Source organism: Symphalangus syndactylus, chromosome 18 (assembly GCF_028878055.3).
Source record: "Symphalangus syndactylus isolate Jambi chromosome 18, NHGRI_mSymSyn1-v2.1_pri, whole genome shotgun sequence".
Taxonomy (NCBI): domain Eukaryota; kingdom Metazoa; phylum Chordata; class Mammalia; order Primates; family Hylobatidae; genus Symphalangus; species Symphalangus syndactylus.
In genome coordinates, this window is record NC_072440.2 from 60,710,762 (window position 1) to 60,726,194 (window position 15,433).

The 15,433-nt window shown below is 48.7% G+C and overlaps 1 protein-coding gene across 2 annotated transcripts in view; it reads left to right on the forward strand.

Moving 5' to 3' along the window:
* Nucleotides 1-15,433, forward strand: part of TPST2 (tyrosylprotein sulfotransferase 2) — a 64,487-nt gene that overhangs the window by 45,218 nt on the left and 3,836 nt on the right. Inside the window, exons 2-6 of one of the 2 annotated variants that reach the window (XR_008652676.2) lie at nt 382-453; nt 3,337-4,266; nt 8,578-8,776; nt 10,067-10,136; nt 12,317-12,367. Coding sequence is in view for 1 of the 2 variants with exons in the window: in XM_055254062.2 (XP_055110037.1) it covers nt 3,425-4,266; nt 8,578-8,776; nt 12,317-12,367 (1,092 nt within the window). In the remaining variant the exon portion in view is untranslated. The remainder of the gene's footprint in view (nt 1-381; nt 454-3,336; nt 4,267-8,577; nt 8,777-10,066; nt 10,137-12,316; nt 12,368-15,433) is intronic. The other variant, XM_055254062.2, reaches the window with a different exon arrangement.

Here is a 15,433-nt window from a genome sequence, read left to right on the forward strand (position 1 = left end):
GTAGTGGTGGCTGTTGTTGCTTATTGTTACATTTACTTTTCCTGGAGTCCAAGGTCCCTAGGCCAAGAGGAGGGGAGAGGCCTGGTTGGCATAAACCAGGGGCTCCCTAAGGCAGCGGTGCCTTAGCTCAGACTTCAGCTCACACCTCTCTGCCTGAGAAGTGAGCCAGTTCATTCCCTGTGGGAGCAAGTAAGTTGAGACTCCAGCTGTGGTATCTTGAGCTGAAGCGGCCTCCCCTGCATTCCAGAGTCCTTCTCCCAAATGTCACTGTCCGGTGCTCTTGGGAGCCTGAACCCTCACTCTGCCTCTTCGAAGGGACCAGGGGCTTGGCCCCTCTCCACGGTGCCCATCCCTGATGCAATATCTCCTTTGCCTCTCCAGGGCTCTGCCAGCAGACAGCCTTGGCACACAGGCACAAGGGCTGGAGCCCAGAGATGAGAGTGCCCAAGGGAGGTAAGTGCACCTAGAAGGAACTTCCCCTCGAGTCCTGGCCCCTCCTGAGACCGCCCTCCAAAAGTCCCCTCCATGCCCCCAGCCTCCATGATTGGGCGCCTGGGCAAACTCCCCTGGCTGGTTTTCACCTTTCTATTCAGCCAGCAGGTTGGAAATCTGGTACTAGAAAAAGCTGCATCCCAGCAAGCACCATAAAGAGACGAGCATCTTCCTTGTCTCTTAGGAAGACAATTCTCCAGGTGATAGGAGAGAGAAGGCTGAGTCCCAAAGTGGGCGGGGGGCTTGCCCAGTGTCACGGAGCAGATTCAAGGCACAACCAGAACCCAAACGCTCTTGTGTCCCGTTCTGCTGATGTTAGTGTTTTGGGTGTGCTTTCTCAGCACCCCACAGGAGTTCCTTGGCCTTCTGAATAGCTTCCTTGAGAAAAGGGTACTATTATTATTCCTTTTTTGGAGAAGAAGAAGCTCAGGGAAGTGATATCTTTTGTCCAGATCACCAGCTGGCAAGTGGCAGAAGTGAGATTTGAACCTGGGAGTGTTGTACTCCAAGTTGGAAGCCCTCACCCATCATCCTCACTGCGAGGATGCCAGGACTCCTCCCTTGCCAGGGTCCAGCAGGGTGATGAGGGTGTTGGACAGGCCTGGGTCCCTGGGCTGGGCCCTCTAGCTCCTTCCACAGTGGGGTCCCTAGCTCTGGGTAACCAGGAAGCTACTTTCTGCTTTGTGGGTTGCAGGCTGCTTTCTGTGTCCCAAGTCACCCTGCTTCTTAAGCCATCATGCAGGTCATTGCTGTCTTCTGCTCACTTCTGACTTGCCTGCTTTGAGCTGTTTTCTTCAGCCTTGGCCTGGTCTGATCCAGGACTCCCACCCTGGCCGTGCAACCTTGGGCAAGCTGCTTCATCTCTTTGAGCTTAGATACTGCAGGGAAAATGCTTTAGCAGAGTTTATGCTCCATAATTGCGAACACCTTTGCTGAACATAAAATGCTGAAGCTGGCCGGGTGCGGTGGCTCACACTTGTAATCCCGGCACTTTGGGAGGCCAAGGCAGGCGGATCACCTGAGGTCAGGAGTTCGAGACCAGCCTGGCTAACATGGTGAAACCCCGTCTCTACTAAAAATACAAAAAAAAAATCAGCCAAGGTGGGGACACTGTCACTGAAATCCTAGTAACTGACAGGATTCTGGTCACAGGTCTCGGGAGAATTTCACTGAGCACCTGATGAAGACAAAGGGTCACTGCAGGGATTTCGGAATGGCTTCATGTCCTGTTCAGCCTGCCTCCCCCCAGGAAGTAGCTCTGAATTAGCTTTCCCCATCACAGACCCTGAATCGAGGGTACAAATGAAGCCCCAACCTCTTCAGGAGAACTTCATCAGCACGTTTTTCTGAAGAGAGGGAAATTATCCAATGCACAGAGAGGCCGGTGACCCCAGCTTGAGATCCATCTCTGGTTTGTCAGCTGCTTCTCATATTTTCACAGCAGCCTCTGAGGTCAGTGAATCCATCCTGATTTTGCAGCTGAAGAGACTGTGGCTAAGATGAGGGAAGTGACTCTCCCAAGCCACGTGGCCAGGAAGTCCTAGTCTCTTAGCAGTTTCCACCCCAGGCCTAAGACTGTGTTCCCTCCGCTTTGATGTTTATTTTCCACTTGCTATAGCCTAAGAAGGCCCAGGCAGCCCAAGCCCTTGCAGGTGGATAGGCCCAGCTGCAGACTGGGCCCTTGGGTGGTTTTGGGTGGAACCTCACATCCAAAGAGGCATGCTGTCTTCCCACTGGCTTCCACCAGACTCTCAGTTCACTAAGTCATTTGCAGTTCCCCAGTCGTGCTGCATCCTTTCCTGCGGGTGGCTCTGCGCTGGCTATTCCCTTTGCTGGGAACATCCTTCTTTCCCTTCTCCACCCGCCTGTTTCCTACCCACCACTCAAAATTCTGCATGAAGGCTACCTCCTGCAGGAGGCCTTCCCTCACCTACGTAGGTAGAACCCATCAGTCTCTCTCAGGCACAGGTCCATAGTAAGAGTAGACTTTGGAGGCTGAGGCTCCCAGCACATAGCAGGTGCTCATTAAATGTTGGAATAAGTAAATAACCAACGATTATGGTAGAAATCACTAATATTCTTGGGCCAGATGGGGTAACTCATGCCTGTAATCCCATCATTTTGGGAGGCTGAGGCGGGAGGATCACTTGAAGCGAGACCCTGTTTCTAAAAATTAGCCAGGTGTGGTGGTATGTGCCTGTAGTCCCAGGTACTTGGGAGGCTGAGGCAGAGGATTGCTTGAGCCCGGGGGTCTGAGGCTGCAGTGAGCTATGATCTCACCACTCAATGCACTCCGGCCTTTTTTTTTTTTTTTTTTTTTTGAGATGGAGTCTTGCTCTGTCACCCAGGCTGGAGTGCAGTGGCGCGATCTCGGCTCACTGCAAGCTCTGCCTCCCAGGTTCACGCCATTCTCCTGCCGCAGCCTCCCGAGTAGCTGGGACTACAGGTACCTGCTACCACGCCCAGCTAATTTTTTGTATTTTAGTAGAGATGGGATTTCACCGTGTTAGCCAGGATGGTCTCGATCTCCTGACCTCGTGATCCGCTGGACCGGGTGGCTCATGCCTGTAATCCCATCACTTTGGGAGACAGGTAGGAGGATCACCCAGGCCCACGAGTTTAAGAGCAGCCTGGGAAACATGGTGAGACCCCGTCTCTTTAAAAAAACAAAAAAATTTTTAAAAAGTGCCCAGTAGGGTGCCAGGCACACAGCTAGTGCTTATGAAAGGTGCCCTCTGCATTCAGGTCAGCAACCTCTTGTTTGCAGTTATAGGGCTTTGCAGTTATTGGAGAGCTCACAGCTCACAGACCTCCCTGACTATGCATGTCCCCCTCTCTCCCCAGATGTGAGCCTGGCGGGCTGCCCACTAACCTGTCGCTGAAGCCCCAGAAGCGGGCCCTCAGGCCAAGCCTGCCCCGCCTCCGGCCCAGCATGCGCCTGTCCGTGCGGAGGGTGCTGCTGGCAGCTGGCTGCGCCCTGGTCCTGGTGCTGGCGGTTCAGCTGGGGCAGCAGGTGCTAGAGTGCCGGGCGGTGCTGGCGGGCCTGCGGAGCCCCCGGGGGGCCATGCGGCCGGAGCAGGAGGAGCTGGTGATGGTGGGCACCAACCACGTGGAATACCGCTACGGCAAGGCCATGCCGCTCATCTTCGTGGGTGGCGTGCCTCGCAGTGGCACCACGTTGATGCGCGCCATGCTGGACGCCCACCCCGAGGTGCGCTGCGGCGAGGAGACCCGCATCATCCCGCGCGTGCTGGCCATGCGCCAGGCCTGGTCCAAGTCTGGCCGTGAGAAGCTGCGGCTGGACGAGGCGGGGGTGACGGATGAGGTGCTGGATGCCGCCATGCAGGCCTTCATCCTGGAGGTGATTGCCAAGCACGGAGAGCCAGCCCGCGTGCTCTGCAACAAGGACCCATTTACGCTTAAGTCTTCTGTCTACCTGTCGCGCCTGTTCCCCAACTCCAAGTTCCTGCTGATGGTGCGGGATGGCCGGGCCTCCGTGCACTCCATGATCACGCGCAAAGTCACCATCGCGGGCTTTGACCTCAGCAGCTACCGTGACTGCCTCACCAAGTGGAACAAGGCCATTGAGGTGATGTACGCCCAGTGCATGGAGGTGGGCAAGGAGAAGTGCCTGCCTGTGTATTACGAGCAGCTGGTGCTGCACCCCAGGCGCTCACTCAAGCTCATCCTCGACTTCCTCGGCATCACCTGGAGCGACGCTGTCCTCCACCATGAAGACCTCATTGGCAAGCCCGGTGGTGTCTCCCTGTCCAAGTGAGTGAAGCCCCTGATGCTTGCATTCAGACTCTGGCCCTGGAGTCAGAGGCACCAGGCAAGAAAATCAGCACTGCCTCTCTTGAGCTGTGTGGCCTTGGGCAAGTCACTATATCTCTCTGAGCCTCCGTTTCATTATCCCAAAAAATGACAACAATTACTCCTCTCCTTTCTCAGAGAATCTGCAAACTTCGTGGGCCGTTTGTTTGTTTTTTGAGGCAGTGTCTCGGTCTGTTGCCCGGCTGGGGTGGAGTGGCATGATCACAGCCCACTACAGCCTCCACCTCCCTGTTCAAGTGATCCTCCCACCTCATCTTCCTGAGTAGCTGGGACTACAGGCATACACCACCAAGCTGGGCGAATTTTTGTATTTTTGGTAGAGATGGGGTTTGCCCTGTTGCCCAGGCTGGTCTCAAACTCCTGGCCTCAAGCAATCCTTCCACCTCAGCCTCCCGGAGTCCTAGGATTACAGGCATGAGCCATCACACCCAGCCTAGAATCTGCAAACTTTGAATATGCTTTGTAATAAGGCAATAGTAGGTAAAGGTTAAGAGCACAGATTCCGGAACAAGGATGTCTGGGTTCAAACCTCAGCTCTGCCACTCCTAGCTGTGTGACCCTGGGCAAACCCCTGTGCTTCCATTGCTTCATCTGTAACATGGAAATATGATTTGCCTACCTTATAGATACCTGTGGGCATCAAATAGGTTAATACATGTTAGGTGCTATTATTACTATTTTAGTGTTGATACTGCTTTTATTGATGGAGTACTCATCCTCACCATTGTCATTTAATGAGTACCTACTGTATGGCAAGTATTGGGTTAAGCCCCCAACAAGTTTATCTCCTTTAGTCCTCACAGCAACCTGAGGACATAGGAACACCTCTTATCCACATTTTATAGACCAAAAAACTGAATCTCACAGAGGAGAAGTTACTGGCCTCAGGCTACACAGCTAACAAAGCATAGTGCTGGGACTGGAACCCAGGTCCGGTTTTTGGGGTTTTTCTTGTTTTTGTTTTTGTTTTTTTGAGACAGGGTTTCACTCTGTTGCCCAGGCTGGAGTGCAGTGGCACGATCCCAGCTCACTGCAGCCTCGACCTCTTGGGCTCAAGCGATTCTCCCACCTCAGTCTCCCAAGTAGTTGGGACTACAGGCAAGAATCTCCACACCCAGCTCATTTTTTTTTTTTCCTAGTAGAAATGAGATCTCAGTATGTCTTCCAGGCTGGTCTCCAATCCCTGAGCTCAAGCCATCCTCCTGCCTTGGCCTCCCAAAGTGCTGGGATTACAGGCGCCTGGCCTATTGTGTTCTTAAACTCCCCATGTCCGGAACTCCTCCTATCCTCCCCTTCACTCCCCCTCATCCTTTCCTTTCCTTCCTCCCTCTGTCCCTTGTTCCCTGCCTTCTTCCATTGGAAAAGCTGCTGTCCCTATCCTGAGACCCAGAGCACTTTGAACGATGCTGGAGCAGAATATGCAGTTTCCACGCTTTCCCATCCTGATCAGGCTCTGGATATCCTGAGAGCTCAGCAAAAGGGTGGTCCTTCCCATGGCTGGTCCCTGCTGGGCCCCTGCCAGGCCCAGAGCAGAGCTAGAGGCTCGCAGCTGCTCTCTGCTAGCAACAAAGTTCCTACATGCCGGGTACCCCAGCCAGTTGGTGCTGGAGCTAGGATTTTATAAATTATGACAAAAATATTAGATTACCAAAGTAATACATCTTTACTATAGAAAATTAGAAAAGATACACCAAAGAAGAATGGAGAAACAACCCATGATCTCACCACCCAGATCTTGATGTGTGGCCTACTGCACCATTTTCAGGGCCTATTGATGAAACTGGAGTCCAACGAAACATACTCCTCTGTAGCCTTTTTCCATGGTGGTGTGGGAGCCCTTGCCAGTGGCAGCCAGCACTCTTCGGTAGCAGCATTTTTGTTGTTGTTTTGTTGTTGAGACGGAGTCTCGCTCTGTCACCCAGGCTGGAGTGTAGTGGCGTGATATAGGCTCACTGCAACCTCCGCCTCCCGGGTTCAAGCAGTTCTCCCTGCCTCAGCCTCTGGAATAGCTAGGATTACAGGCACCCGCCACCACGCCCTGCTAATTTTTATATTTTTAGTAGAGATGAGGTTTCGTCATGTTGGCCAGGCTGGTCTCGAACTTGTGACCTCAGGTGATCTGCCCGCCTCAGCCTCCCCAAGTGCTGGGATTACAGGCATGAGCCACCGCGCCTGACCTGCAGCATCATTTTGAATAGCTGTGCAACAGGCTGCTACACGGATTGCCATATTTGACTTCACATTCCCTATTGGACACTTCGGTTATTTCCAGTTTTACTGATGTGTATCAAGCATTGCCCTCATTCATGTTCTGGGATGTGTCCACCTCATTTCTGCACCATAAAGTCCTAGAGACACAAGGATTTTGGCAAAAGCCATGCACATACTTGAGATTTTTGACATGTTGGGTAGAGTTGAGATTTAAATCCAGGTTTGCAGCCTCTGAATCTGTGTTCTACCCACCAGTCCACACCCTTTCACCTTGCCCCGTTCTCCTCACCTCACGCCCGGTCTTGTCTTCCTTCTGCTGCCTCTTTCTGTTCTTTGCCAAGTCACCTCCTAGTTGGGATGAAAGCATTTAGAACTAGGCCCTTGATCCTGGGGGTTCCCCACCATTCATCCTATCAGGCCCCTGAGTTATAATTGGTAAGATCTGCATCATTCAGGTGGCTTGGGAAGCCTGTTACAGGGAGAGTTAGGAAGCAGGTTGAAGATGATGGTTATTCCATGGTAGCTGTGAAAAGTTGGAAACAACCTAAATGTCTGTCTTCAGGGGAATGGAAAAATAAGTGATGGAGGAAGGCTACATAGCTGGCAAAAAGAATGAGGTATTGAGTGGGGAAAAAAACTGTAGCATATTTGTTTTACAGCTGCAGATGTGTGTGTGGGAGAGAGAGAGAGCGTGCACGCAGGAGAGAGAGCGTGCTAACCCTTATTAAAAATTTACAATGTGTTGGTCAGGCACAGTGGCTTATGTCTGGAATCCCAGCACTTTGGGAGCCTGAGGCAGGCAGATCACTTGAGGTCAGGAGTTCGAGACCAGCCTGGCCAACATGGTGAAACCCCGTCTCTTCTAAAAATACAAAAATTAGCTGGGCATGGTGGTGCATGCCTGTAGTTCCAGCTACTTGGGAGGCTGAGGCATGAGAATCGTTTGAACCCAGGAGGTGGAGGTTGCAGTGAGCCAAGATTGCACCACTGCACTTCAGCCTGGGCAACAGAGTGAGACTCCATCTCCAAAAAGAAAAAAGAACTTACAATGTGCCTATGCTCTTCTAAGCACTTTCTTTGTATTAACTCATTTACCCTTCAGACAACCCCAGTGAGGTAGGTGTTATTATCATTGCCAATTACAGAAGAGGAAACTGAGGCTCAGAGAGGTGAAGTAACTTTCCCAAGGCCACACAGCTGGGGAACAGCTGGTGTCTGAACCCAGGCAGTCTGTCTCCCTGGTTTGCTCTTAACTACCCTACAAGAAAAGGTTAGAGAGGGTGGTATGCTCCACAGTGCAAAGGCTGACTGCCTGTAGGAAGCTGATGGGCTGGCAGTGATGAACACAGTGGCTTTCAGCTTTATCATTAGTGTTTTATAACTTTTTTTAGGGACAAAATATTCATGTTAGTCATATACACTAAAAAGTGTTTCTTTTTTTTTTTTTTTTTTTTTTTTTTTTTTTTGAGACAGGGTCTTGCTCTGTTGCCCAGTCTGGAGGGCAGTGGTGCAATCACAGCTCAGGCTCACTGCTTCTTCAACCTCCCGGGCTCAAGCAATTCTCCCATCTCAGCCTCCTGAGCAGCTGCTGGGACTACAGGCACTTGTTACCATGCCCAGCTTATTTTTGTAATGGGGTTTCACCATGTTGCCCAAGTTGGTGTCAAACTCCTGAGCTCAAGTGATCCTTCTGCCTTGGCTTTCTGAAGTGCTGGGATTACAGGTGTGAGCCATTGTGCCTGACCTAAACTGTTGTTATTTTTTAAGCTGGAGAAGTCAAGAAAGCAGAATGTACGTACCAATGGTGTATACTGCTAGTACTTTCTTCTGACTTCTCACTGCATGCTGTGTTCCCATTGTACAGAGGAGGTATGAGGAGGCAAAAATGACTCACCTGCCATCTCACAGTTGATGGGGCAGAGCTGGGTGGAGGCCAAGTTTCTCCAATCTTTCCTGCTGCCCCAGAGTGGCTGAGCAGGGAACCCGCTCAGGCGCCATCTGGGTCTGCCCTACCCTCTCCAGCGTCTCCTCTCTCCCCAGGATCGAGCGGTCCACGGACCAGGTCATCAAGCCTGTTAACCTGGAAGCGCTCTCCAAGTGGACTGGCCACATCCCTGGGGACGTGGTGCGGGACATGGCCCAGATCGCCCCCATGCTGGCTCAGCTCGGCTATGACCCTTATGCAAACCCCCCCAACTATGGCAACCCTGACCCCTTCGTCATCAACAACACACAGCGGGTGAGTGTGCACCTGTACTTGTGGAAGTGTACTCTTGGGGATTTGGGGCTTCTGCAGATGTGGAAACTCCAGCCACCTGAGGAAATGTTCAGTCTCTCAATTCCTGGTCATCTGATTTGTTCCTATCTGATGGACACAGTGAACTACATGATTGCTTGTATTTCCATTTTGCCTGGGCTGCAGGGAAGCTCAAAGCCAACTGGTAGCCTGTCTCTCATACTCTAACATCTAACAGCAGGCCAGCTTGTACATTAATTTCATCTTATTTCTCTAACTTTATTTACATTTTTACCCCTATTTCCCTGGCTATTTGTTTATCTGTTTGTAAAGCACCTCAAGTCTTTGTTGAGAGGGGATATAAATAAATAAACTATTGGTTCCTTTCTTGCCTTATAAGGTTTAATGTGGATTTCTCAGACAAATGTGAGTTTAGGGCTGTTTAAATTACGTTTAAAATTCTCCTTAGTTAAGGTGATGAAGGGAAATGACTTTTTTGTTTTGTATTGTTTTGTTTGAGGCATGGTCTTGCTCTGTTGCCCAAGCTGGGTGCACTGGTGCAGTCATAGGTACTGTAGCCCCATACTTCTGGGCTTAAGCCATCCTCTCACCCAGGCTCCTGAGTAGCTAGGACTGCAGGTGCACGCCACCATGCACAGCTAATTTTATTTTTTATAAAGGCGGGGTCTCGCTATGTTGCCCAGGCTGGTCTAGAACTCCTGGCCATAAGGGATGCCCCTGCTTCACTCTCCCAAAGTGCTGAGATGACAAGTGTGAGCCTCCAGTGACTGACAAAATGCTTTTGAAGTGTTAAAGTAGGCTAACACCCACTGGGTAAAAGAACAGTTAACAAGTTGATGGCCTTATTTATACGTTGCCATTATAGCTTCTAGTTTAAGTGCTGTGTTCTAACTTCCTTATAGACAAATATTTGAAAATGGGACCCAGCCCTGAGGAAGAGCTTTCATAGCCCTTACATCATTAAGACCCAGAGTCTTTAATTTAAGCTAAGCTCAGCATTTCTGAGCGTGTGCTGATTTTAGGAAGTAAACAGTTACTGTATTGAATCACAACAGGAAAAAGTTAATCGTCTCTTAGTTCCGTAACTCTTCAGCTGGCTCAAGAAAAAGTTTCCATTTGGTGCTAACAAGTCATTAACGCCTCTCCAACACTCACTGATCCCTCTTTAACAAAGAGAGTTTACTAACACTGAGCTTTGGGGGCTGTGCCCTTGTAATTGAAGCGTAAGCTTTGTCTGTGGGTCTCATGAGTTCCTCTTCCTCTTGACATTAGTTGATTTTGCAGACATCTATTTATGGAAATACTCAGAGATTCAACGTACATACCCAGCCGACATTGACAGGTGAATAGCTGCAACCCAGATGTGGTTTGTTATTTTTATTATGAATATTATTAATTTGTATTTTATTATTATTTAATAATAGTAATCTTTAAACCCTACTTATGTGTTTTACATACTTTTATCTACCTATGGGTTGTACATGTATTATCAAAATAAAAAATTAATTAACTGGATTAAAAAGATGGTAGTGATCACACAATCCAGCCCCAGGTGCTTCTCAGAAGCAGAGGCGAGGGCCGGCTGGGGACACAGCAGTAGTGGGCTGGATGTTGCTTACTTCACTGTTCTCAGCCAAGGGCCCAGCAGTGGCTCCTTTGGGGTCTCCTTAAAAGGTGGCTGGCTGCCCCTGGCTTGCCCCAGGCTATGGGTCAGATGCTCCTGGAGTAAGACCTACCTGACATTATGTATTTTATAAAACACAAATAATTTTCATGAGCACTGGTGGTTAACATCAACTCTTTGGAGCTTTTTTGTTTGTTTATTTAAAATGGAAGCTGTCTCTCATTTTCATCCAAAGAGGTTTCTTCCCTGGGGCGGTCAACAAGTCTTGGCAAGTGCTAGATCCCTGGTTTAGTTTTTGCCATAGCTTGGCTGTTACTGCAAAGATAAGTCCCCTCACTAAGCCCTGTGAGTTTGCATGCATGCCTGTGTGCTTCTGTGTGTGCTGTGGACCTTGTGCGTTCCAATAATGGATCCTGGGGCTCAGTAAATGCAGTGGCTAAAAGGACATCTATGCTGATGAAATCGTCTCTGCCTGCAGTGTCCCATATGGTAGCCACTAGCCATGTATGGCCACTGGTTCTGTAAAGGGAGCCTAGTCCAAAGTGAGAGGTCCTGTTAGGTGTAAAATACACACTAGATTTTGAAGGCTTAGGACAAAAAAGTATGTAACATTTCTCATTAGTCACTTTTATATAAATTACATACTGAAATGTTAATATTTTACATAGGCTGGACATGATGGCTCATGTCTATAATCCTAGCACTTTTGGAGGCCAAGGCAGGCAGACTGCTTGAGCCTAGGAGTTTGAGACCAGCCTGGGTAACATGGTGAAACTTCATCTCTACTAAAAATATTGAATATTAGCCAGGCATGGTGGCACGTGCCTATAGTCCCAGCTACTCCGGAGACTGAGGTGGGAGAATCACCTGAGGCTGGGGAGTGGAGACTGCAGTGAGCTGTGATCGCACCACTGCACTCCAGCTTGGGCTATGGGAGTGAGACCCTGTCTCAATTAAAAAAAAAAAATTTTAGCTATATCAGGTTAAATAAAAGATATTATTAGAATTAATCTCCCTTGTCTCATTTTATTTTTAAATGTGACTACTAGCGGAAAGGCCTGAAATGTTCTGGTTCTAACTTCAGGGCTTTTGCTCTGTTGCCTCTGCCTGGAGGGCTTTTTCTTCTGAGCTTAGCCTACCTATTTTTCCTTGTCGTTTGGGTCTCAGCTCAAAGGTTATCTATTTCAAGAGGCCCTTTTTATTTTTATTTATTCATTTTCTTAGAGACAGGGTCTCGCTCTGTCACTCAGGCTGGAGTGGAGTGATGTGATCATACTTCACTGCAGCCTCAACCTCCCAGCCTCAACCAATCCTCCAGCTGAGAATGGAGTAGCTCCAGAGTAGCTGGGACTATAAGTGCATGCCACCATGCCCAGCTAATTTTTAATTTTTTAGAGATGGGGTTTCAGTATGTTTCCCAGGCTGATCTCAAACTCCTGGAGTCAAGTGATCCTCCTGCCTTGGCCTCCAGAAGTGCTGGGATTACAGGCATGAGTCACTGCACCTGGCCCAAGAGTCCCTTCTTGACCACCCACTCAAAAGAAGCCCCCTGGTTACTCCTAATCCCACCTCTTTACCGTACTTTCTTCACAACAGTTCCCATGGTTTGCTATGTCCTTGTTTATTTGTGTTTATTGTTTCTTGTGTGTTATCTGGTGCCCCCTCTAGAATGGTAACTCCAGGGGAACACGAATTTCCATTATCTGGTTAACATCATGTCAACCAGACACAATGCTTAGAATAATGCCTAGAAGAAGAGGAGCTTAATCAATGTTTGTTGGATGGAGGGATGGGTGGGTGGCGAGGTGGAGGGGTGGATGACTGGATGTGTTGGGAATGACTAAATTTTATTTTTTGGTCATTTTCATAATAGTGATATTTCTTTTTCTCTTCCTTAGGTCTTGAAAGGGGACTATAAAACACCAGCCAATCTGAAAGGATATTTTCAGGTTAGAAACCCCAAGGGGAGTTCCGAATTCTGTCTTTCTCAGCTATACCACCATCTGGCTGTATGCCCTTAGATGTGTCACTTCTCCATTCTGGTTGATGGTTTACCCATTATAAAAAGGGGGATGTGAGCTGGCTGCCTGTAATCCCAGCACTTTGGGAGGCCAAGGCAGGTGGATCGCGAGGTCAGGAGTTCAAGACCAGCCTGACCAAAACGGTGAAACCCCGTCTCTACTAAAAATACAAAAATTATTCAGGCATGGTGGCAGACACCTGTAATCCCAGCTACTCGGGAGGCTGAGGCAGGAGAATCGCTTGAACCTGGGAGGCAGAGGTTGCAGTGAGCTGAGATCACGCCATTGCACTCTAGCCTGGGCGACAGAGCGAGACTTCATCTCAAAAAAAAAAAAAAGGGCTGTGGGGATGCGTGCTGGACCAGAGGGTCTCTAAGCACTGATCCAGCTGGGGCCACATCTCAGTGGCCCTTCTGCCAGGAAGCAGCCTCTCACTTCGTCTTCTGGCTTGAATGCAGTTGGAGGGACTTCATGGGGACTTTTTCTTGGGCTTCCTTTCTTGTTGAGATTGGAGTGCATGGCTCACTGCAGCCTCAATCTCCTGGGCTCAAGCAGTCCTCTCACCTCAGCCCCCCAAGTAGGTGGGACTACAGACACACACCACCATGCCCGGCTAATTTTTGTGTGTTTTGTAGAGACAGGGTTTTGGCATGTTGCCCAAGCTTGAGTTGTATTATTTATAATAAACAGGTAGCAGTTAGTAAAGTGTTTTCCCTAGTGTCTTGTGAGCTGTTCTGGTGAATTATCAAACCAGAGTGGGGGTTGTGGGAACCTCCAGATTTGAAGTTGGCTGGGAAGAAGTGTGGATAGCCTGCGCACTCCATTGCAGCTGGCATCTAAAGTGGGGCAGTTGTGGAAATGGGCCCTTAATCTATGGCAGCTGATGCTAAGTAAGTCTGGGAGCCAGTGTCAGAACTGAACTGAATTGTTGAACACCCAGTTGGTATCCAGATAATCAGAGAATTGGTCACTGATATTGGAAAACACCCATAAGCCAATATCTGAAAGATTAAAACTAGGTTTGCCACACAAAGATCTGGATAGAAAAGGCTTCCCGGCAGAGGGAACTGTAAATGCCTGAAAGTGGGGAGTGTGACCGAAACCTCTGGAGCGCGTATGCGCTTTTGCATTCATTGCGATTATATTTTTGTTTGTTTCTACCCCAGTGTGATTTACAGGAATGTTCATTGCAGTTTTAATGTTCAAGCTGCCTTGTTTTGCTTTCTTAATATTTTCCTATCTTTTGAGTTTCACCGGCACCATTTTGGATGGCTACGTAGTGTTCTGTGGAATGTATGTGCTACCATTTACTAAACAGCTTCTTCAAGACCATTTCCAGTTTTTACGACATCCAGAATGACATTATGTGCACAGTGGAGGACAGTAGGGAGATGAGGGTTGGAAATAGAGGCTTGACGCAACTTATCTGCAGGGCAGCCCTCCTGAGCATGGGGGTATGCCATTCCTTCATATTTTGTTCCTAAAAGCAACGAAAACCAGTCCCAGGTCAGCTAGACATCTTGCATATGTCATACACAGCAGGCAAGTATAAAGTGGCCCAACCCTTTTGTTTTTGTTTTTGTTTTTTTTGTTTTTTTTTTGTTTTTTTGAGATGGAGATTTCCTCTTGTTGCCCAGGCTGGAGTGCAATGCCGTGATCTCGGCTCACTGCAGCCTCTGCCTCCCAGGTTCAAGCAATTCTCCTGCCTCAGCCTCTCAAGTAGCTAGGATTACAGGCATCGGCCACCATGCCTGGCTAATTTTTGTATTTTTATTAGAGAAGGGGGTTTCGCCATGTTGGCCAGGCTGGTCTCAAACTCCTGACCTCAAGTGATCCACCCACCTCGGCCTCCCAAAATGCTGGGATTATAGGCCTGAACCACTGCTCCTGACCCCAACCCTTTTGTAAAACACTTTTAGCCTTGTTGTTCAAGAGTCTTCAAAAGATCTGAACCCTTACACCTGCTGATTCCTTTTTTTTTTTTTTTTTTTTGAGATGGAGTTTCACTGTGTCACCCACGCTGGAGTGCAGTGGCGCCATCTCGGCCCACTGCAACCTCCGCCTCCCGGGTTCAAGCATGATTCCATTTTTTAAAAGTGAATTCTAAGGGAATGATTCAGTAGAGCTTCAGTACCCAACAGAGGAGAGGCAGAATCAGGATGTGATGTCATTTAAAATACTGCAAAAATTGGAACCATTCTTAGGAAAGCAGTCAGTAAATGGTGGTACATGCACTCCACAGAATATCTGTAGCCATCCAAAATGGTGCTAGTGAAACCCAAACAACGAAAAAATAGTAAGAAAACAAAACAAAGCAGCTCATACTATACAATTGCAACTAACATAAAAATGCATTTTCGGGTGGACAAAAAAAGGCAACACACAGGAGTTGGGTGCAGTGGCATGCCTGCAGTCCCAGGTTCTCAGGAGGCTGAGGCGGGAGGATCGCTGGAGCCCCTGTCTCTTAACAACAACAACAAAAATGAAGGCAACATGCAAAAATGAAAAGTTTCAGTTTGTGGATAATTCTCCTCATCCCCACTGTGTTGTCCTGCCTACATCAACTTTTTGGTTAAAACAAATACTAAATTAGTGCTCACTAATTCTGGCTACTTTCTTGACGTCGGCAAAAGATGGGTCTCTGATTCCCACAAAGGGAGTGGGACCTCTCCCCAAACAACCAGGAAATGCTCAAAAGCCATGGTCCCTAGCTCTCAGATCTCATTAATTTTTTTTTTAAATTCAAGGCCAACACAGTGAGACCCCATCTCCCTACAAAAAAGAGAAAGCCTTAGCTGGGTATGGCACATGTGGCACATGTTCGTGCCACTGCACTCTGGCCTGGGTGACAGAGTGAGACCCTGTCTCATAAAAAAGAATACAACTCAGGTACAGTCAAATGGAAGAAGCGTAGGGTGAGGTATGGAGGATGGGTCACAAAACTTCCATGCCCTTTCCAGGCATGACACCCTCCCAGCCTCTCAATGTGTTTAC